Raw genomic sequence first — 24,494 nt, 5'->3', positions numbered from 1 at the left:
CAGTGGGAGCTTTCAAGTTCCTCCAATAAGCTACTATGCGCATCTTGTTCCTTGGTAAAACTACAACAGAAACCTGTAATATAGAAAAGATGACAACCCAAGAGAATTGCTTTTAAAGCTGATGGATAAAAGCGGCACTCCTAAAAGGAACTGCCAGTCAAAAGCAGCAATTCTTTGGGAGACTAGATTGTACAAAAAGAGCAATGAAAAAGTGGGGGAACCACTCGATTTCTAAGGCCTTTTGGTAAAAGTCCCTTAGAATTTCTCATGATTATTCAAAAGCCTATTCCAGCATTGGGAGCAGCCATCTATTAAATGCACGAGTACTTGAATACAATGAAATCAGTGCTCATGTTTTCCACCGAGACAGACATGAAGAGGCAACTTACATTTTAACTTTACCTTTGCGATGAATCTTTCGTCAATACATTAATGTCAGTGGGTTCTGTAGAAATGCTTCTTTTATTTGCATATAAACCAGGCATAGGCAAACTCGGCCCTCCAGATGTTTTGGGACTACAACACCCACCATCCCTGACCACTGATCCTGTTAGCTAGGGATGATGGGAGTTGTAGTCCTAAAACATCTGGAGGGCCGAGTTTGCCTATGCCTGATATAAACAATGAATATAATTTAGTGAGAGGCACCATGAGGTAGCTGTTCGTTTATAATAGGGATGGTTAATCTTTTTTCTTTTTGCGCGAGGGCCGCATTCACCCTCAGCCAACTATCTGAGGGCCGCATGCTAGCTGTGAATGTGCTCACCCACACTTTCAGACACAGACAAGGCACACACACAAACAGGCACATAAGCCCCCAGCGGATCCATGCAGACTATTTCCCCCCACCCTGCTCATCAAATGTTCAAGCCCATGCTTGTGGGGGTGGCCAGACTGCATCTGCATCAGGGTAAGGTAAAGGTAAAGGAATCCCTGACCATTAGGTCCAGTCGTGGTCGACTCTGGGGTTGTGGTGCTCATCTCACTTTATTAGCCGAGGGAGCCAGCGTAGTAGCGTATTAGCCGAGGGAGCCAGGGTCATGTGGCCAGCATGACTAAGCCGCTTCTGGCAAACCAGAGCATCACACGGAAACACCGTTTACCTTCCCGCTGAAGCGGTACCTATTTATCTACTTGCACTTTGACGTGCTTTCGAACTGTTAGGTTGGCAGGAGCAGGGACTGAGCAATGGGAGCTCACCCCGTCGCGGGGATTCAAACCGCCGACCTTCTGATCGGCAAATCCTAGGTTCTGTGGTTTAACCCACAGCGCCACCCGCGTCCCTTCTGCATCAGGGTACTGGGGTATAATTTGCTCTGGAGATTATGTTAAAGAATAATTTGGGGCCAGGGGGAAAACAACCAAAAATAAAGTTCCCAGAAGCTAGTGCCAGCGTATTTGAGAAGGAAAACGTTTCAAAACATGGCTTAAACACGATCTCACTTACTTCTCCACTAATCCTTTCTGTTGAAGAATGCGATACACCTCTGCAGATGTCTGCGGCCCTTGAAGCTTTTGTCCATTCAACATCTCTTGCTCCAATTCTTCAATAGACTGAACAATTTTTTAAACAAAAAGGTGTATCTTTTAATGATTCATAAGATGTAGATAAGCGATATCTTTTTTTTTGTTGGGGTGGGGGCGGTGTACCACCTTGGCTACCCCAGATTTACATGTATCCAGGCTAACCCACAAAAGACAGAAATTGCCTTGTTATATCACACCACTTTGTCTTCAACTATGGACGGTGGCTGCTGTAATCCAGAAAAATCTGGAGGGCTGGATGTTCCCCATTCCTGATTTAGAGGGAAAACTTCACAACTCTTTGGACCAATAGGAGAACCAGTGTAGACTGAACCTAAACAGATCAGTCCATGCCCCAAATCAGAAGAGTGGAGATATGCTCCAAATCCAAAGCTCTATCTATTGCAACAATCCACAGGTTACAGAATCACAGAACTGTCGAATTGGGACTCTCAGGATCATTTAGTCCAGTGATGGCCAAATTTGGCCCTCCAGCTGTTTTGCGACTACAACTCCCACCATCCCTAGCTAACAGGAGCAGTGGTCAGGGATGATAGGAATTGTAGTCCCAAAACAGCTGGAGGGCCAAGTTTGGCTGTCACTGATCTAGTCCAACCCCCTGCAATGCAGGAATATGCAGCTGCCCCAGGCTTCCTCAACCTCGGCCCTCCAGATGTTTTTGGCCTACAACTCCCATAATCCCTAGCTAGCAGGACCAGTGGTCAGGGCTGATGGGTGTTGTAGTCCCAAAACATCTGGAGGGCCGAGGTTGAGGAAGCCTGAGCTAACCCATCTGGGGATCAAACCTGCAACCTTGGCGTTATCGGCACCCCAATCTAACCCAGTGTTTCCCAACCTTGGGTCTGCAGCTGTTTTTTGGACTACAACTCCCATCATCCCTAGCTAGTAAGACCCAGTGGTCAGGGATGATGGGAATTGTAATAATAATAATAATAATTTTTATTTATACCCCACCCTCCCCAGTCAAGGCCGGGCTCAGGGCAGCTAACAAGCAATAATAAAAATAAGTTGAATGAATACAACTTAAAAACAAGATTAAAATACAACATTAAAATATTGAAACAGTAAAATATTAAAATGTTAAAATGCAGCCTCATCACAGGAGAAGAAAGGAAAAAGAAAGAGGGGGAGGGAATCAAATTGGCTCCAAGCCAAAGGCCAGGCAGAACAACCCTGTCTTACAGGCCCTGCGGAAAGAAATCAGATCCTGCAGGGCCCTGGTCTCATGAGGCAGAGCGTTTCACCAGGCCGGAGCCAGTGTTGAAAAGGCCCTGGCTCTGGTTGAAGCTTCCTTAGGGCTCGGGACCACTAGGGTGTTGCTATTTATGGACCTTGAGGTCCTCCTCTTTTTTTTTAGAATAATTTTTTATTAACCGGCCAATCACATCAAATCAAACCAAATTACATAAATTCCAAATTACACAGCCGAATTTAAAATTTTTGTTGGGGGTACCCATATTTCAAGTTCCAAAGGGGATCCAATCAACTTCTTGCTTCTTACTGCTGTTTTAATGTCCACAAATCTAACCTTATGATGTTCACAGTACTATCCAGTCCTTTCTTATTGTTTTTCCACATCTCTTGTTGTTATTTTCACATATTTTTCCTTTCTCTTTGTAACCTCTGATAGTCTCCACAAGCTGGTTAGAACATTTTGTAATCCTGCGTGGATATTTTTTTTTTTTATCCAGTAGCCATATCCAGACGTTTTCCATATAACATCACTTCCATACATCAAAACAGTCTTAGCGTCATTAATCTTCACCAATCTGCCTCCTTTCTCAAAACCTCTGAGGAGATTCACTAGGAATACAGTCTGAAAACAAGTCCGTTCTTCCTCCCGGCTATAAATCCTTTGGCAAGATGGCGACTCCGAATTAATTACTGCGCCATTCCAAAAGCTCTTATTGCTTCTCGATCTCCATAAAGCATACTTTTGGTTAAAGTTTATCTCCACACAGACCTTAATCATCCTGCTTGGGTCAGTTCAACCGACGATTCTAATGAGGAGGGGTTCTTGTAAATCACATAGAAGGAAAGTAAAAAAGGTTCCCCCCCCATTCAGTCCCGTTGTCAACATACCCAGCCTTTGATGTATCTTCATCGTAAAATATTCCTGTTTCTCCAACCCATCGTCTTCTTTCGCAGAGGTCACTTAAATTAGCAGACTTCACTCCCCTTCTTCACTTGAAATATGTGCATTTGCTTCTTTTGTAATTAATTATTCCAAATTGCTGCAGCTAGTGCGCGATCAGAGACAGCGTCCAGGAGAGCTGAGGTCCACACAGGGGCATTCTGCCTAGGGCCCTCACCCCCTTCTTTCGAATTAGGGGGTGATTTATGGGCACAGCAGGCAAGGGCAGTGTTCCCCATTTCCTTGGGGCAACAAGGGAGGTTGCCTACTCCCATAACAGCCTCTTAATTACCCCGTGTGGGTCAGAGAGATGGTATTGTCGGCCATCTTCCAATGCGCCCCCTAGTGGCCCCCTGGACCTTGAGGTCCTCCGTGGGGCATACTGGGAGAGGCGGTCCCGTAGGTATGAGGGTCCTAGGCCGTGAAGGGCTTTAAATTGTAGTCTCAAAACAACCGGAGACCCAAGTTTGGGAAACTCTAATCTAACCAATTGAGCTATCTAAGCTGTAGAGTACAGTGCTAGATTTACTGAAGGGAGGGGAGAGGGAATCGTAGAGGACACCTTCGGAAAATTCCCTTGCCTCAAACCCTGACTCCGTCCCCCCACCCCAATTTTAAATAAATAATATTGGCCCTCCTGTTCCCTTCCAAAACCAGTTATCTAAGAAGCTCATCACACTAGGTAATGGAGTCAGGTCCGATCTGATACATCCTGCAATGGGACACTACTTAAGAGAATGCTGTGGTTGTCATTATTGTCATCCCAAGACCCCAGCAAATCACCATGAGACCCGTGTTGTACTTTACCCACATGACAGACAATTATTTTACTCTGTGTGTCCACCTGTCACAAGATCGTTCCAAACAACGGAAGAGATTCAAGAGTCAGTCACAGGAAAGCAAGTGAGAAGAAGAGCGCGTCCCAGGGACCGTACCTTTCCTGTTTTAACAAACGCTTCGGCCACTCTCCGATTGCGGCCCCCGTAGCACGTGGTGATCAGGTCTGCCACGCCACAGCTCTCCAGGAAAGTGGCAGTGGACACCTGCCCCTTGCAGAAGAACTTTGCGAAGGCAATCATTTCCATCAGCCCAAGCCTAATGACAGCTGCTTTGGTGTTATCGCCGCAGCGGAGACCATCGCAGAAGCCAGCTCCCACAGCCACAATGTTCTAACGGGGGAGAAGATAAAAAGGGAGGGGGAAACAACTGTTTGAGAAACAGACTCTGAAGCGGCAAGGAAGGTGGAAGGGCTCTTGCTTAGTGACAGAGCTCACTGGGTGACCTCAGCCTAATCTACCTCACAGGGTTGTTGTGAGTGGATGTGCCTGGGGGAACCATGTGTGCCATCCTAAGCTCCAAGAAAGCAGTAGGAAAATTTTAAAGCAATTTTAAATGCAAAAAAAGATGTGCAATTCTTATTGATCCCTACTACTCCTACTCTTACGCCAAGCAAAACACTGACTTGCCCAAGAGAACTCAATGACTTCGCAGTTCTGGACCAGGAAAATAAATCCTCATGCTAGAAATGCTATGTACCGTATTTTTCGCTCTATAAGACGCACCAGACCACAAGACGCACCTAGTTTTTGGAGGAGGAAAACAAGAAAAAAAATATTCTGAATCTCAGAAGCCAGAACAGCAAGAGGGATCGCTGCGCAGCGAAAGCAGCAATCCCTCTTGCTGTTCTGGCTTCTGTGATAGCTGCGCAGCCTGCTTTCGCTCCATAAGACGCACACACATTTCCCCTTACTTTTTAGGAGGGAAAAAGTGAGTCTTATAGAGCAAAAAATATGGTAAATGATCAGGCACATCGCCAAAATGATGTAGCGTGCTTAAAATCCCCACCCTGGCTCCAGGATACAGAGGCTACAAAGCTTCCTCTTTGAGACAGAGAGCTCTGTAATGTTCCATCCCCATTTGGTAGCAGCTTACAGCATTTCACTGCACCACTTAGATCAACTTGTTATCGTCGTAGGATCATAGAGTTGGAAGCGACCATGAGGGTCATCTAGTCCAACCCCCTGCAATGCAAGAATCTGTTCCCCAGTGTCAGGGTACTGCCATTGGAACAGGGAAGGGAAGCAGAGGGGCAGCTGGGTTACAGGGAACCTCCGAAAATCTTGCGAAGCAGTTCCTCTTCCTGTGGTGAGGAAAGCCACACCTCCAGTGGGGAAGAGGGGAAAGGACCAGAGGATGCTGCTGGGAGCCTCAGCACCGCTCCTGGCCAAGCCGGCCAGGAGGGAAGCACGCCCCTTCCGTCACCCACCCTGCGCAGAGGTGTAAAACACAAAGAAGGAAGGAAAAGGCTGGGGGTGACTAAGCTATTATGTTGGGGAAGGACCCAGAAACGATCACTCCCAGATTCTGCTAGCGATTGAGGCAGACATGAACTTGTAGCTCTGCACTGTAAATAGTTTTGCACCAAAATAAAACCTGTAAAAGACAGGTCGGAGTCCTGGCTGGTTACTCGCGAGCAACCACCATTGCCATCTGACACCCAGCATAGGAATCGAACCCACAACCCAGAGATTGAGAGTCTTATGCTCTACCGAATGAACTATCCCAGCAGACACTGAGATGACAGCTACGCATGCAAAAAGGCCCACGTTCAATCTGATCTCTCCAGTTCAATCAAGTACCTTTGCCTGAGGTCTTGGCATTCTGCTGCAAGACCAATGGTCCGATTCTTCACAAAGTAGCATCATATGCTCATGATGTAAATACCGTGGAGATATCTATAGCTGTCCGAGACCGGCTTTCCCGTTCAGACTGCCCATAGCTCAGGGAGACAGGCAGTGGATCACAAGGTTGAGCTCAGATTCAATGAACCGCAGAGAACTTTGCCAGAAATGAAATAAATTCAGAATAGATGGCCAACGTGCGCCTTGGCAAGCTTAGCTGAGAGCCGGTGTGAATAATGGATTGTCGCTTGCATTCCCTCGTTTCTAGGGCATGGAACAGCCAGAAACAAAGCTCTTCAACAGCAGGGGAAGTGCAGACATATATTTACAGTGCTGTACATCGCATAATTGCTGCTGTTACCCAATTACCCTAAAAGAATCTGGCAGCATTTCACGTTAGTATGGAACAGCAGCAAATCTGCAAACTCAAAAGGGAGCCTACGCACTGTAGGAATGAATGAGTGAGAGAATAGCCTGGAGAAGGAGGTACAAGTGGTGAGTTTGACCTTAAAGAAAGCACTTTCCATCTCTCTGGAATAAAATGTTGCTTATATGAAAAGATTCAGTACCATCGCTCCCCCTGATGACCAACTTGCAGGTATTCAGGAGGCTGAAGAGCACTAGAGAATTTGTGTGTCGTCCAGCACAGCTACATCTCTTCCAGAACTAGCTCTCAGCAGCACCAGAATAGCCTTGGGCCACAAGAGAATGAGCAAAGTGTTGCGTCAAGGAGTTCACTGGAAATTGATGCTGCAGGCAATGAAGAAGAGTGATGCTCCTGCTGGAAGGACTGAAAGGGGTGGAGGAACTGGGATTGTGCATCCTAATTGTCTCTCTCCAGCAGGTATTTTTTTGGCAGTAAAGGGGAACTTTACTGGAAAAAAAGCAGAGACATCACCTTGCCAACAAAGGTCCACATAGTTAAAGCTGTGGTTTTCCCAGTAGTGATGTATGGAAGTGAGAGCTGGACCATAAAGAAGGCTGATCGCCGAAGAATTGGTGCTTTTGAATTATGGTGCTGGAGGAGACTCTTGAGAGTCCCATGGACTGCAAGAAGATCAAACCTATCCATTCTGAAGGAAATCAGCCCTGAGTGCTCACTGGAAGGACAGATCGTGAAGCTGAGGCTCCAATATTTTGGCCACCTCATGAGAAGAGAAAACTCCCTGGAAAAGATCCTGGTGTTGGGAAAGATGGAGGGCACAAGGAGAAGGGGACGACAGAGGACAAGATGGTTGGACAGTGTTCTCGAAGCTACCAGCATGAGTTTGACCAAACTGTGGGTGGCAGTGGAAGACAGAAGTGCCTGGCGTGCTCTGGTCCATGGGGTCATAAAGAATCGGACATGACTAAACGACTAAACAACAACAACAACAAAAGGGGAATTGGGACGCAAAGACACCAATTCTTCTCTGTATATCCTTTTAGCAGGACCAAGCCCTTTCGCACAGTAGGTGGAAATGTGCCTGGGGTCTCCTGTATTGCGGCCCCTTGCACTGGCTGAGGCCAAATAATCCTATTGGCTGCAAAGGAGGGGTGACCCACTATCACTGCCAAAGAGAGTGTGCAGGAGGGGGCAACAGGAACTCACTGTGAAGGAATGAAAGAATAAAGTTTACTTGGACCTTCACTCTCCTTCTCTCCCTCTAACTGCCATTCCCTATTTGCTCTCGCATATTGCGGAAGGAAGGGTTTCAAATCACTGAAAGACCTACATTGGCTCGCAGTACGAGCACAATTCAAAGTGTTGGTGCTGAACTTTAAAGCCCTAAACAGCCTTGGCCCAGTATACCTGAAGGAGCGTCTCCACCACCATCATTCAGCCTGGACACTGAAGTCCAGCTTCCGAGGGCCTTCTAGTGGTTCTCTCATTGTGAGGAGCGAAGTTACAGGGAACCAGGCAGAGGGCCTTCTCGGTAGTGGCACCCACCCTGTGGAATGCCCTCCCACCAGATGTCAAGTAAATAAACAACTATCTGATTTTTAGAAGGCACCTGAAGGCAGTCCTATTTAGGGAAGTTTTAATGTTTGATCTTTTATTGTGTTTTTAAAAATCCTGTTGGAAGCCACCCAGAGTGGCTGGGGAGGCCTGGCCAGATGGGTGGGGTATAAGTAATTAATAAACAACAACAACAACAATAACAACAACAACAACTACTACTCTTGGGGCCAAGTACAAGAAGAAGCCTCTATCGCGCACAGATGTTCAGATCTTACTATGAAAGTTTTAAATCTATCTCTAGTGGATCTGAAGTGTGGCACTTCTCCACTCTCTTAAAAAGAAGGGAAACGTATCGCTTTCAAAAGTACTCATGCATGCTTTTCACCAGATTGGTCCCTAGCAATGAAAATGGCCAGTGCACAAAACAGGCAGGAAGCTCTTGTCGCCGGGCACTCGTTTCTAGTGCCTTGTCTCTATGGCACCAGTGTGAATGATAACAATCTAACACATCTGGTATTTTGTGAAATGGGGGAATCTATTTGCAGAGCCTTTTAGCTGCATCTGTATCTCCACCAGCTTGTTGCCAGACATGATAAAAATACATCCAATGAAAGCGGATATGCAGCAGATGTTCTTCCATCATCTTCCAGCTGCAATCATTATAGTCACTGCATTTAGATGTGCTTTTAAGCAATGTTGTGAGCTAAAAAATATCATGATTGGCACATGAATCCCACCTGCAGATCCAGTCCTCAGGCTATCCTTAGGGAAACCTTCCCTGTTTTTAGAAAAAGAAGGTAAAGGGACCCCTGACCATTAGGTCCAGTCGTGACCGACTCTGGGGTTGCGGCGCTCATCTCGCTTTACTGGCCGAAGGAGCCGGCGTACAGCTTCCGGGTCATGTGGCCAGCCTGACTAAGCCGTTTCTGGTGAACCAGAGCAGCACACGGAAACGTCGTTTACCTTCCCGCGGAGCGGTATCTATTTATCTACTTGCACTGGCATACTTTTGAACTGCTAGGTTGGCAGGAGCAGGGACTGAGCAATGGGAACTCACCCCGTCGCGGGGATTCAAACCACCGACCTTCTGATCGGCAAGTCCTAGGCTCTGTGGTCTAACCCACAGCGCCACACGCGTCCCTATTGAAAAAGAAGAGCCAATTAAAAAGGGTGGGGCGCCGCATCCCACAAAACAGATATGCGAGTGCAAGGAGTTTTGGCTGTGCAAAATAACTTCCCCTCCCTCTCCTATCTTGATGCACCCAACTAAATTTGTTCCGTACTTTCCCCCAACCCACTAGAACAGATTTTGGGAGAACACTGAGGTATATGCAGGGAGGAGGAGGTCTGTTGCACAAGCCGAAATCCTTCTGCTACTGGATCTTTGTAGTCAGATTTATTTAGTCCAGCAAATAGAAGGGGAAGAAATGGAGGCAGTGAGAGATTTTACTTACTTATTTACTTATTACTTTGTTGTATCACCAGAAACGGTGGTTTTTTATCCATGTATTTTTATTTTGTTTTGTTTTATTTTGGGTTGGGATGGTTGTTGAGTGGGGTGGGGATTGGTTTTGTTTTGGGGTAATTGTTTCTTTGTTTGTTTGTTTGCTTTTATATTTTGTAAATGGAGGCGAGTATGAGGCCTGGGATTCCTACTGTGGAGGGGCGAGGGAGGTATGGCGGTGGGGGCAGATGTCATAGGCGAAGGGGATCGAGATACGGATATGCTCGTACCCCTTCCAATCTGCGCCCCATCCCGAGAGACGAGGGTAGGGTGAGCAAGGATTACTCACCTCCGTCACTGGTGTTGTGCAATGCCAGGTCTATAGGCAACAAAACCGCCACCCTGCGAGATTTCATCATCTCGCAGGGGGTCGACCTGGCTTGTGTGACGGAGACCTGGGTGCGCGAAGGGGATACTGTTACCTTACGAGAGATGGCGCCCCTGGGTTTTTCCGTCCTCCACCAGTCACGGACTGTGGGCCGGGGGGGAGGGGTGGCACTATTAATCCGGGAAGATTGTTCTTTCAGGGCTCTACCACCGCCATCGATCCCCGGCATTGAATGTGTTGGCCTAGTGTGGGGCTCCGAGGTGAGCTTGGCTGTCTGGCTGGTGTACCGGCCACCTAGCGCACCAGCAGCCACCCTGTCAGGCCTGCTGGAGGCGGTGGCCAGCTGGGCCTTGGAGTTCCCTAACCTATTGGTATTGGGGGACTTCAACATCCATGCCGATGCCACTCCCTCCTCACAGGCTCTGGACCTGGTGTCTTCCATGGCGACACTAGGGCTCTCCCAGTTTGTTTCAGGCGCCACACATCAAGCAGGCCACACGCTGGATCTGATCTTTGGCGTCGGTATAGATGTGATCATGTTTCCTTCGATGAAGGTGCCATGGTCTGATCACTACGCTCTGAAAGCCAGGATTGACGTTCCACCCCCACCCTGCTTAGGTGGTGAGCCGATTTCGGCTCGCCCGCGGAGGCTGATGGACCCTGATAGATTCTGTCAAGCCTTGCGGGACCTTTCTCCCCCTGGCGACTCACTGACTGAGCTTGTTGAGGGCTGGAATACCCAGCTCCTGGCAGCCATCAATGAGATCGCACCTAAGCGCCCTCTGCGACCCCGCAGAAACCGGGCTCCCTGGTTTACTGAGGAGCTCCGGAAAATGAAGTGGGACCTCAGACGGCTAGAGCGAGTATGGCGGGGTGCCCGTGACGGAGCCTCAAGAACATCTTATAGGGTTTTTATGAAAACCTACGAGATGGCAGTGAAGGCCGCTAAGAAGTCCTACTTCTCGGCCTCCATTGCATCCGCTAGCTCTCGCCCGGCACAATTATTTAGTATAATTCGGTCTTTAACATCCCTCGAAGGACAGCCAAATTTAAATAACAATTCGACACACAGCTGTGAGGCATTTGCGAGCTTTTTTGCGGAGAAGGTCCTGTCGCTCCGCCATGACCTCCCTGCCAATTTGGATACAATAAAGGAACTGGAGGCCCCTCGACTGTCCTCGGGTCCAGTATTGGACCACTTTGACCGGATATCCCCAGCCGATGTGGACAGACTCCTCCGAGCTGGAAAGCCCACCACTTGTCCTCTCGACCCGTGCCCGTCTTGGCTGATTAGAGCGTGTCCAGACGAGGTGCGGGCCCCCCTGGGGGATATCATCAATTTGTCCCTTGGCACCGGGACATTCCCAGTGGAACTGAAGGAGGCAGTGGTGCGTCCGCTCTTAAAGAAAACATCATTAGATCCCTTAGATCTATCCAATTACCACCCAGTTTCGAATCTTCCATTCCTGGGTAAGGTGATTGAGAGAGCGGTTGCTGAACAGCTTGGTAGGTTTCTGGATGAAACATCTGCTCTGGATCCATTCCAGTCCGGCTTCCGCGCTGGTCATGGGACCGAGACGGCTCTGGTCGCCCTAACAGATGATCTTCGTAGACAGCTGGATCGAGGCGGGTCGGGGCTGCTGATTCTTCTAGATCTGTCAGCAGCTTTCGACATGGTTGATCACGAACTTCTGGACCACCGCCTCGCCGACGTGGGGATCCAGGGCACAGTCCTTCAATGGCTGCGCTCGTTTCTCTCTGGTCGGGGACAGAGGGTGGCGCTTGGGGGGGAACTGTCATCCCGCCACTCCTTGGTGTGTGGAGTGCCTCAGGGTGCGATTCTCTCCCCGATGCTTTTTAACATCTTTATGCGCCCCCTCGCCCAGCTTGTCCGGAGTTTTGGGCTGGGCTGCCATCAGTATGCTGATGACACCCAACTCTATCTGTTGATGGATGGCCATCCTGACTCGGCCCCAGACACACTGATCAGATGCTTGGAAGCTGTGGCTGGATGGTTATGTGGGAGCCGGTTGAAGTTAAATCCTTCGAAGACAGAGGTCCTCTGGCTGGGACGGGACGATATGGGATTGAGGGGGCAACTCCCATCTCTTGCGGGGGTGCAATTAGTGCCAGCACCGTCCGTTAAGAGTTTGGGTGTAATCTTCGATACCTCCCTCTCCATGGAGGCGCAGATTGCAGCTATAACAAAGGCGGCATTTTTTCATCTCCGCCAAGCTAAGCAGTTGGCTCCTTACCTCTCTCACCCTGACCTAGCCACTGTGATCCACGCGACGGTCACCTCCAGACTGGATTATTGTAACTCGCTCTACGTGGGGCTGCCCTTGAGACTGACCCAGAAACTCCAGCGGGTGCAGAATGCCGCAGCGAGACTCCTTACGGGGTCTTCGCTGCGGGATCACATTCATCCGGTGCTATACCAGCTGCACTGGCTCCCGGTGGAGTACAGGATCAGGTTTAAGGTGCTGGTTTTAACCTTCAAAGCCCTACACGGCCTAGGACCCTCGTATCTACGGGACCGCCTCTCCTGGTATGCCCCACAGAGGAACTTACGGTCCTCAAATAAAAACATCTTGAAGGTCCCAGGCCACAGAGAGGTTAGGCTGGCCTCAACTAGAGCTAGGGCTTTTTCGGCTGCGGCTCCAACCTGGTGGAACGCTCTGTCACAAGAGACAAGGGCCCTGCAGGACTTGACATCTTTCCGCAGGGCCTGCAAGACAGAGCTGTTCCACCAGGCCTTTGGTTAGGTCACAGCCTGACTCCCTCCTTTGGCAATCTTTACAATACTTTAGTTTATGGTTGCCATCAATTTTGATTTTAATTAATTCTTATGATGTTTTATAATGGTGCACTATTTTAGTGTTGTTAGCCGCCCTGAGCCCGGCTTCGGCTGGGGAGGGCGGGATATAAATAAAATTTATTATTATTATTATTATTTCTTGGGTTCCATGATCACTGCAGATGGTGACAGCAGCCACGAAATTAAAAGACGCCTGCTTCTTGGGAGGAAAGCAATGACAAACCTAGACAGCATCTTAAAAAGCAGAGACATCACCTTGCCAACAAAGGTCCATATAGGTAAAGCTATGGTTTTCCCAGTAGTGATGTATGGAAGTGAGAGCTGGACCATAAAGAAGGCTGATCGCCGAAGAATTGATGCTTTCGAGTTATGGTGCTGGAGGAGACTTGAGAGTCCCATGGACTGCAAGAAGAACAAACCTCTCCATTCTTAAGGAAATCAGCCCTGAGTGCTCACTGGAAGGACAGATCCTGAAGCTGAGGCTCCAACACTTTGGTCACCTCATGAGAAGAGAAGACTCCCTGGAAAAGACCCTAATGTTGGGAAAGATTGAGGGCACAAGGAGAAGGAGACAACAGAGGATGAGATGGTTGGATAGTGTTCTCGAAGCTATCAGCATGAGTTTGACCAAGCTGTGGGAGGCAGTGGAAGACAGGAGTGCCTGGTGTGCTCTGGTCCATGGGGTCACGAAGAGTTGGACACGACTAAACGACTAAACAACAACAACAACAATTTAGTCTGGCAACAACCAATGGGACAACGTTGGTGGTACTCATTTGATACTTAAGGACTTCGGAGTATTGCCCCATGCCTATTTCTCTGGTGCTCACCTTTTGAAATCCAGCCTGCAGATAAGAGAGCCAAATGCAAATGAAAAACGTAACATCTTCACATATTAGGAAGTGCCCCTACCACCAAACCCTTTTACAAAGAAGTAAAGTCTATGTTTGGGTCACTGTCCCAAGCTTGGCCAGATTCTTCTGCTCTGGCACAAAGGAGACAGTTCTTGGGACTACAACTCCCATAATCCCTGTCCACTGGCCCTGCTGGCTGGAGTTGATGTGAGTTGGAGTCCAACAATTTCGGGAAGGCCGCAGGCTTCCCCATCCCTACCCTTGTGGTTTGTTTGGGGTTTCTTGTTGCATAGGAAGAAAGGAAGATCTTGAGTATGGCATCACAGTACTTCCCCCTCGGACACAAAATATGAGGAAGCCATCTGAGAGAAGGCAAGTTGAGTGGAGTTTTGTCATCACCCTCTAGCCAAACTCTAGCATCAAGCGGAAGCAAGAAGCAGGTGTTGGCCTAGTACCCAACTTCCCATAGCTCTCTGCTCTCTATTTTTAGGGTTGTTGTTTTTTAGCTTTTAATGTCATCCCTGCCCAAACACAAATATTACCTTAAGAGCACCACAAAGCTCAACAGTATCGGCATCGTCCACCACAGTTATTCGGAAGTTCGGAGTCTGGAGAAGTTCTTTGAAGAGGAAGCCATTCTCCAAAATTTTGCAGCCTGTTATTTTGGGGTGTGGAGGTGAAGGGCAGAAGGAGAATGGTCAGCTTTATTTTAGCTAGTATGCTGGCTTTTAGAAACAAGACGGAACTGTTTAAAACAAGGTACTAGGCAACTCTTCATGTCTACTTTTATATCCTTTAAAGCCCTTGATCAGGCATATACTGTATTGGCCCAAATATAAGCCACACCCCCCCACCCCCAAATTCCAACCATAAAAAGTTAAAGTGCAGCTTAAATTCGCGACCTTACAAAAATTATCTTTTACGATATCGCTGTTGAAACAGAAATGCGGTAAAATGGAACACACACACACACAAAATGTTTTATTGCTGATTTGCAAGCTTGAGACTGTCCATTTGCCATTTACGGGTGTGAGTGCCTGCGGAATTGTAGCAATTTAATAGCGATTTCCTATTTTAGTGACTGTGGGGTACTATAGAGGAATCAAATTCTACTGTTTGCGTCTTGGGTGAAGGATGGGATAAAAAAAGGTCGTAAATAAAATCTAAAGTCCTTAGAGGATTGGTACCATATGACAACATGGAGAAGACCCTATATAAAGCATCCTTAAAAAATTACCTATTGTGGTTTCACAGAACTTCTCCGCTGCTACTTCATTGGCAATATTTGCTCCCATCAGCACACTGATGTCTATTCCCATTTTCTCTCGGATGATGTCAGATATGAGTTTGAGACCCTCTGGACCTTCGTCTATTCCCTGCAGTAAACATTAAAAGGTAACCACTATCGTTAGTTATCAACATTGGACAGAAGACTGATGATTATCCTCACTAGTGGGTGAAAATTTGCCTATATGCCATCTGGGTGGAATCTACACACATATTAAAAAACGCTGTGAAAATGTTTGATTGAAAAACTGTTTGAAAAATACACTGAATTTTTGCATAGCTCACTTTCACCATCTAGTGTCACATTTCCATATTGCACTCTAAAAGGTAAAGGTAAAGGACCCCTGATAGTTAAGTCCAGTCACGGACGACTCTGGGGTTGCAGTGCTCATCTTGTTTTACTGGCCGAGGGAGCCAGCGTTTGTCAGCAGACAGTTTTTCCGGGTCGTGCGGCCAGCATGACTAAGCCGCTTCTGGCGCAACGGAACACCAAAACCAGAGCAGCGCACAGAAACTCCATTTACCTTCCTGCCGGAGTGGTACCTATTTATCTACTTGCACTTTTTGGGTGTGCTTTCATACAGCTAGGTTGGCAGGAGCTGGGACAGAGCAACGGGAGCTCACCCCGTTGCAGGGATTCAAACCACCAACCTTCTGATCGGCAAGTCCAAGAGGCTCAGTGGTTTAGCAGCCATAGTGCACTTTGCAACACATTTAAAACGTTTCATTTTAACGTGTAGCTAAGTCCATAGATTAGGCCGAATCTGTAGAACTGCAATGACCATTTAAAAGCTGTGGGTTTTTTGTTGTGTGTGTTTTTAATTAAAAAATCAGAATTCATAAACTGCTTTGCAGAGAAGACCCAAGCAATGTGCAGAAATGAAAAACACAACACAACACAAATCAAGGAGCAGTGTTAAAACATAAAAATCAACAACGAACAAATTCAGAAATAAAATAGGAGTAATCTGAGAATGCTTGGGGGAAAATAAAATGTTTCCACAAACATCAAAAACAGAACAATGTAGGACTTGCTTCACGTCTAATGGAAGAAAATTCAAGAGGGAGGGTGTCACAGCCCTACAATGATGAGCTCCAGTCACAGCATGTTTGCCACAGGGGTGTGTGACATTACGCCACAGCATCACTGACTCGCCATGTTACCATCTTTACATAATTACATGATGCACAGCACTTTTCAGAACTCAAAACTACTGATCCAAATGAGCTGGATCTATATTGTCGTAAGTCTAGGGATTATACATCTCTTCAGCATTGTTTTTGTCCAACAGCCCATTGAACAATTCCAAAGGATTCATTGACACCAAAGTAAGGCTTGTGTCTGTATCTGTTGTACCTTAATGAGAGTTATACCGACAGCTTTCTTGGCTACGCGCCCCGTGATCTCATCGCAAATTTTATGAATGAACTGGTGGGGAATGACAAAAACCAGCAAGTCTGCATCTTGCACGGCATCCTTCAGATTTGGGACAGCAACCTATAGACATTTATTCAAGGGAGGAAGAAAGGGAAAGATGAGAAAGAGTGAAGAAAGAAGACATTTGTCTCAATGTGCCAATTTTATTTTGTTTGTAGAAATGCCTTATTATTATTATTATTATTATTATGGCCGTAAAATTTAAAGATTTTAAACTAGCACAGATTAAAACTAAGCACAGGTTGGTTCTACTATTCCAAAAGCGACTCTTTTGTTGGCTGGCTTTGACCATTGGCAAATGCATCCAGCTGGAATTGCGGAAAGCTTATTTGCAGAGCAAATATTTTATACTGCCAAGAAGCTAATACCTTGCAGTGCTATCTAGTATACTGGTCTTCGTCTTGCTTGTATTGTTTGTTGTAAGAAGCTAATACCTGGCGAGCCAATTGATAATAACAGCAAATTTCAAGTATAAAGGCACAAGCAAATTTGGAACTCATTCCCACCCAATGTAAACTAGCAAAGTATTATTATTATTATTATTATTATTATTATTATTATTATTATTATTGTATTTTTCACTCTATAAGACGCACCAGACCATAAGACGCACCTAGTTTTTGGAGGAGGAAAACAAGAAAAAAAAAATTCTGAATCTCAGAAGCCAGAACAGCAAGAGGGATCGCTGCACAGCGATCCCTCTTGCTGTTCTGGCTTCTGGGATAGCTGCGCAGCCTGCATTTGTTCCATAAGACGCACACACATTTCCCCTTACTTTTTAGGAGGGAAAAAGTGAGTCTTATAGAGCAAAAAAATATGGTAATTCAATTTGTATTTTTTTTTTTGCCAAATCATATTTATTAGTTTTCCAAATTTTAAACAAACCAATGGCAAATTACATCAAATTTCTATACTGCCCTTCATCCAAAGATCACAGGGCAGTTTACAATATAAAAACACAAAAATAAAGTTTCTGATTGCTTCTAAAGTTGGAAACAGAATTAAATAAGATACCATTTACATTGGATTTGGGGAAATCTAATACTTATTGCGGATAGTAAATGGTTACTATTCTCTGTGGGTTGGAATCAGAGGTTTGTGAACAGAATTTACTCACAGAATGGAAACAAATTCTGTCCTCTCCTCCCCTAGTTAGCCCCCTCATGCTTCTATAAAAATCAACTTCAGATTGTTGGTGCAACTTCCAGAAAAATAACTTGTTTTGCGACGCAGCACAGCAGAGAAACAATCTCCTCTCAGTGCGATGAATGGAAGACCTGCCAGACCCAGGCCCCTTTCACAAATGGCAGGTCTCCTTCTGTACACTGGGAGGGCACACTGGGTTCCAATTTTTGCAAATGACTGACAGCTATTATTTTGGAATTTAACAAAACGTAAATGTGAATAAGACCTTTTGTTCTTTTACTTTAAGCCTATTATTTTTACTCTGCGCCGTTCCTCTCCTCACACAAAAACCAGGTTCTGAAGACATTTATTAGTTGGGCCCAATGGGGTTGGACCCACACTAAAGTCACATCTGCAATTGAAGCTCTCTTATTTCACTTCAACAGGCATAGCTTCCCCCAAAGAATCCTGGGAACTGTAGTTTGCTAAGGGTGCTGCGATTTGTTAGGAGACCCCTTATTTCCCCTCACAGAACTACAATTCCCAGAGTGGTTGAGCAGTCAATCCCTCTTCCCAGAGAACTCTGGGAAATGCAGCAGTGTGAGGGAAATAGTAAAACTTTTAAAACAATACTTTTAGAATAGTAAAATGCTTAAAATAAACATAGATAAGTAATATATATGTCTTACCACATTGTCTGGAAGCTTGTGTCCAGGGAGATATTTTACATTCTCGTGATCATTATTTATGATATCAGTTAATTTCCGTCCATCAATGTTTTCCTCAAAAACCCACATTTTCACCGTAGAAGCGAACTTTTGCAGCGTTTTTACATTGTTGCCTATTATTTTAGCCACAGCAGAACCCCTGTAATAAATAGAGAAAATATGACACCTTATTAAATATGCCACATTAAGACAGAGGGCTTGCCGATCAGAAGGTTGGTGGTTTGAATCCCCGTGATGAAGTGAGCTCCCATTGCTCAATCCCAGCTTCTGCCAACCTAGCAGTTCAAAAGCATGCCACTGCAAGTAGATAAATAGGTACCGCTGCAGCAGGAAGGTAAATAGCGTTTCTGTGCGCTCTGGTTTCCGTCATGGTGTCCTGTTGTTCCAGAAGTGGTTTAGTCCTGCTGGCCACATGACCTAGAAAGCTGTCTGTGGACAAACGTTGGCTCCCTCGGCCTGAAAGCGAGACGAGCACCACAACCCCATAGTCACCTTTGCCTGGACTTAACCGTCCAGGGGTCCTTTACCTTTTACCAAACTACAATCCCTATCAGCCCCAGCAAGAATGGTACCAGAACTGAGTTCTGGCTATGGAAAAAAGCCCTGCTTTTACCAGTACTTCTATTCCCCCTCATTTCACTTCACTGAGAGCTGAAAAGCAACTTGTGCGAGGGATAACATTTAACTGGCCCCCGAACCACCCCCGAAACGAGCTGCCTGCTTGGCGAGTCCCCATGCGCTGCGCTAAACCAGTGCAGCACAGCGCAGGGACTCGCTTCTGCGGAGCCAGAAATTGCATCTGCGCAGACGCCGAAAATCGTGGGCACTCCCACGCGATCCAGCCCGAGGTAAACCTTCTTGACCCCTGGTTAGTGTATGCAAAACTCTGTGCCTACAGCAGCCCAATTACACAGGCAAATTGCACAGCAAGGCATTTTGCATTAAGCACTAGTTTGGCACCTTCGGTGAGGAGGTTAAACTTCTTCAACTGATAAGCAAGGTAATTTGAGAAGCATAAAACTCTGCCCCAGTGCAGCGTTTAAATTTATGCCCTTTGAACAATGACAAGTTGCCTCAAAGTCACGGACACTCATGCCTGAAGCTTTCTATCATAAGGCAGAGCAGTTTTATGTTCTCAGCTTGGCTCCAGTCATTCTGTACTTGTCACATGTCTTTTATATGTTAAGGATAATAAGGACTGGTATTTAAACTGCATGTGCTTTCTTTGACGCAAGGCCCCACTGAGCCACGAGGCAACGGATAAATTAAAAAAATGCATCTGTTAAGAGACTTCTTTTGTCTTATATGTGCAACCGTCTCTTTCACACACAACTCTCTTTCATGACTTCTGCCTAGGAAGTGTCACATGGAGCTAGAATAAATTTAGAAATAGAAGAGGTCCGATATAATGAAGGCTTTTATAGATCACTAAAACAACACACTGAGGATACAGCTCCTCCTCCTCCTCCATCTTCTTAGTATCAGCTGCCTTAAAAGGAGCGGGGAACCCCTGTGCAAACAGATGAAACATTGACACTTTATACTGCTCTAAATGCAGACTATCGAAGCCACTAGATTTTAATTTGAAAATTATGCGCTCTCTTGGATGTGGTAGGTAGCTGACAAAATCCATTGCTAGGGAAGCAATCAATGAATCAATTCTTTCTCATCAGGAGATATTCTTCCAGTGTTTTGCAGTGATCATAGTCCAGGCACCCCCAACCTTCGGCCCTCCAGATGTTTTGGACTACAATTCCCATAATCCCTGACCACTGGTCCTGTTAGCTAGGGATCATGGGAGTTGTAGTCCCAAAACATCTGGAGGGTCGCAGGTTGGGGATGCCTGTCATAGACTTTCAAACTACCGCTAGGTTCAAATCACTCAGTCATAAAGCTCATTTAGTGACTCTGGATGAACCACTGACCATGTTGGCATGTCATGCTAAGCCAAACAATGACTTAGATTGAATGCACTGTGTAAAATAATTACCGAAACAGCTATTAATATTTGTAGCTTAATATATTTAAATTAAACTGAAAGATGCAAGGCAAGGCAAATACCAGCAGTTCCTAAAATTAGGGTTATGTGCACGTACTTGTCAAATCCTTAACTGGAAGAACTAATGTTCAGGGTGTGCTGAAAGAGTTTCCAAGGCCTCCCCCCCCCCCGCCAAATGGTTGATCTCTTAGGAAATACATTAACCTGTTACATGCCAAGGATCTGCATTTGTAACCACCTTGGGGTTTTTTTTTGTATTTCCATAATTGGGAACCTCTTTTTGCTTGTCTGTCCCAAAGTGTATTTGCTCTACCTCAGATATTTTGCACATTTAAGATTGAAACAAACGATTAAACAGGGCTTAAGACCTCAGTCTCACTCAAAAACACACTTTCCCTCTTCAAATTCCTTGTGGACATCCAGTGGCGTAGCGTGGGGGGTGCAGGGGGGCCCGGCCGCACCAGGCGCAGCATCTGGGGGTTAGGGTTAGGGGGCGCAAATCCACGGGTTAGGGGGCGCAAATTACTTGCCTTGCCCCGGGTGCTGACAACCCACGCTACGCCACTGTGGACATCCAACAGAGGAAAAGCCCCGTGTAACTTTGAATATTGCATCATGCATTGTGAACATGAGTTTGCCCTCATAAATGCTATATGATAAATTTTGTTCCAACGGGCCAATATATAAAATAGGTCAACATTGCTAAACTTTGACCAATATGCTACCTGTAAAAAATGGAACAACGTATTCATGTAGAGCCTTTACAGCAAAGGAAACAAAACAAACCAAACAGATAAGGCATCCATGTTAAAATGCAGCCGTGTTAACTGAAGATATTTACAGTGGTACCTCGGTTTACGAACTTAATCCGTTCCGGAAGTCCATTCTTAAACCAAAACCGTTCTTAAACTAAGGTGCACTTTCCCTAATGAGGCCTCCCGCCGCCAGTGCCCTTCCACCGTTCGGCTTCCGTTCGTAAACTGAGGTAAAGTTCTCAAACCGGAACACTACTTCTGGTTTTGTGGAGTTCGTAAACCAAATAGTTCGTAAACAGGGCTGTTCGTAAACCAAGGTACCACTGTACTGCAGTATCACAATGGCAATGGATGACAGCAAGTAACCAGTATAGGAACACAAAATTGCAAAATAGCGAACCACCTTCTCCCATTTCCTCATTCCCAGTTCTGAAGAGTGTGTGCTGTGTAGTTTTGCAACTCTCTGTAAAATGCTTCTGACAGCTCCTACAAGTGACCACGAAATAAAGTTTTGTCTCTGCAAGTTTGAAATGGGGCTCCTGTAAAACTTATGCCCTTCAGGAAACAAAGTCAGCACTAATCTGCTGCCAACATTGAGCAATTTGAACAGGCTCTGTCAGCTGACATTGCAGAAGATATCTCAGTGGGTGCAAGACAAAAAGCAGGTTAAAAATATCCCACTATTCCTCCTGGACATAAACACCCCTCCCCCCCTTTTTAAATAAAGTACCTCAGGTTACTTACATTTCAGGTTACGGACTCCGCTAACCCAGAAATATTACCTCAGGTTAAGAACTTTGCTTCAGGATGAGAACAGAAATTGTGCTCATGCAGCACGGTGGCAGCAGGAGGCCCCATTAGCTAAAGTGGTGCTTCAGGTTAAGAACAGTTTCAGGTTAAGTACGGACCTCCGGAACGAATTAAGTACTTAACCCGAGGTACCACTGTAGTACTAAGCACCCCTATGGGGATGGTATTGAATTGTACAACTGACCCTGGTGAAATATAGGAAATGAACTATTGACCCAAACCTGTCTTGTGATGAAGCATTCAGATGTGCTGCTAACAACGCTTTGCCGAAGATACGATTCAGCCATGGCTGTCCATATACAGTGGTACCTCAGGTTAAGTACTTAATTCGTTCTGGAGGTCCGTACTTAACGAGTCGGCCACGATTGGACCTAATAGTCAGGGGTCGAGGGTACTTAATCGAGTAGTCAGGGTACTTACTTTGGATCTGTCCTGGAGTGTCAACACAAGGGGGCTTGTGAAGAAGGCGCAGCAGAGACTGTACTTTTTGAGAATACTAAGGAAAAACCATCTTCCGCAGAAACTGCTGCTTGCCTTCTATCACTGTGCCATTGAGAGCGTGCTCACTTATGGCTTATGTGTGTGGTATGGAAGCTGTACTACCCAGGACAGGATGGGGTTGGGCAGGGTTGTTAAGGCAGCAGAGAGCATTGTTGGCTGCCCACTCTCCACCTTAGAGCAGATTTATGCCACAAGGTGCCATAGGAAGGCACTGGACATAGTAAAAGATCCATCGCATCCTGGTCACTGTCTCTTCGAGCTCTTGCCGTCGGGACGGAGATACAGGTCGATGAAGACAAGAACGAGCCGTCTTAAGAACAGCTTCTTCTCCAGAGCGATCTCGGCCCTGAATGGGAAGCCCGGACTTTGAAAGTCATCTAATCTCCCTTGCTGTATTATACTGTATTGTTTAATTAGTGTTTTTATGGAGCAGTCAAGTAATTTCGTTGTCCCCGATGGGGGCAATGACAATAAAGATATTATTATTAATCGAGTCGGCCACGACTGGACCTAATAGTCAGGGGTCCCTTTTACCCATGGGTTCAAGACTCATGTCGGTTCCCTAAACAGTCAGCATTCTGCAACCACAGCATGCTTAGACTTCATCAAGCTGTTCTGAGCTACCTTCCCCGCCTCACAACCCCATTCATTTGTACTTCCACAAACCTTGGAGAGCTATTTCTCTCTTGCGCATGGACTCTTTAATCTTAGGGTCGTGGGTCTGAGCTCCACGTTGGGCAAAGGATTCCTGCATTGCATGCCATTGGGCTGGGTGACCCTCAGTGTCCCTTCCAACTCTACAAATCTATTATCCTACGGATGACACCCTTTTGGCGTCGCATGGACCCGAGTTCTCGCTGAGTGCATGGGAGTTTTGTGGGCTGTTCTCTGGTGGCGTGCGTCCTGCCCACCTGCCTTGAGAAAACCCTTCCAAACTAGAGAACCGTCATCGGTGCCTTTAGAATAACGCCATCATTCTTCCACTATCCTAAGCCAGGGCGAGGACAAGAAAGAGGGGGGAAATCAGCGGGTGATCAGGCCCAGCCCTCGAGGTATTAAAACGAACCGCAAACCTGACGCACGTGCGATTAACTATTCGGGGGGGGGGGGAATAGTTGCCATTCAGAAAAAAGGAGATTTGCAAAAGGGTGATCAGGGGTGTCGCCTATTCCCGCCCAACAAGGAAGTAGAACAAGGAAGACGGTTCGTGACAGCTGCATATATTATTTTGCAGGGAATTCTTGGTTAGGAAAAACAGACCGCGATCCAGAGGAGTAGGAGACGCCTGATTCTCCACCCCTGCCTGCGCCCCTATAACCCGCGCATCCTAAGCAACAAGGGCTGAGGACCAGGAAGCGCAGGTTCCTCTCGGTGCCCCGATGGCCTCTGGGCGGATCGCGCCCCCCAGCTGCGCTCACCAGTTTCCTGAGCCCACGATGCTGACTTTCAAGGGCGACGCTGTAGCCATGGGGGCGGCGGCAGCGGCAAGGGAAGCAGCGCAAAGGGAACGGCGCCTGGAGACCCTCCAATGGCCGCGGCCAGCAGCAGTCCTCCGCCGCCCATGCAGAATCGGCGCAGGAGACGATCCCGCCCCCCAGCAAGAGCCAGGGACCTCCTCCTTCACCCGGAGCTTGCTGGGAATTATAGTCCTCTTCCGACTGACTGGGCCAGACACGTGCCGCCGGGTATTGCTTTTATTTCATTTTTAAAAATCTTGCTGAGGACGCAGCGCCGTTGCGCCGGATTTGCTTTGCGCGGCTCATTCTTTGCAAGCCCAAGGAGCTTAGGCAAGCGTTTTGCAGTTACCTGGGAAGGAGTCCCGTTGAACTCGATGGGGCTTACTTCTGAGTAGGCACGCTGAGGCTTCCAACCTTGGCAGATCCAATCCGCTTATTTCTGTCTGTGCAGAGGATTACTCTTGCTAGAAAATGAAAGCGCTGCAAGGAGCCACAGGATATTCCCTAAGGCGCACTGACTCACAGGAGAGAAATTCCACGTGGGAGTGGATCCTGCTCCTCTTGTGGGTCAGACGCTGTTATTCATAT

General features: G+C 46.7%; 1 protein-coding gene across 1 annotated transcript in view; it reads right to left on the bottom strand.

Annotated features, from left to right (window-relative positions):
- Positions 1–24,055, bottom strand: part of GPD1L (glycerol-3-phosphate dehydrogenase 1 like) — a 30,635-nt gene extending 6,580 nt beyond the window's left edge. The window contains exons 1-7 of the mRNA XM_083468589.1: positions 23,868–24,055; positions 18,346–18,523; positions 16,451–16,591; positions 15,044–15,182; positions 14,349–14,461; positions 4,615–4,848; positions 1,448–1,554 (exon numbers count right to left, since the gene is read on the bottom strand). Coding sequence (XP_083324715.1) covers positions 1,448–1,554; positions 4,615–4,848; positions 14,349–14,461; positions 15,044–15,182; positions 16,451–16,591; positions 18,346–18,523; positions 23,868–23,917 — 962 coding nt within the window. The 5' untranslated portion in view covers positions 23,918–24,055. The remainder of the gene's footprint in view (positions 1–1,447; positions 1,555–4,614; positions 4,849–14,348; positions 14,462–15,043; positions 15,183–16,450; positions 16,592–18,345; positions 18,524–23,867) is intronic.
- Positions 24,056–24,494: the final 439 nt, after the last annotated feature.

The sequence above is a fragment of the Podarcis liolepis genome (genome assembly GCF_965112155.1).
Source record: "Podarcis liolepis genome assembly, chromosome: 12".
NCBI classification, from domain to species: domain Eukaryota; kingdom Metazoa; phylum Chordata; class Lepidosauria; order Squamata; family Lacertidae; genus Podarcis; species Podarcis liolepis.
Note: the sequence above shows the minus strand (reverse complement) of the source record. Positions and strands in the feature narration are given on the sequence as shown.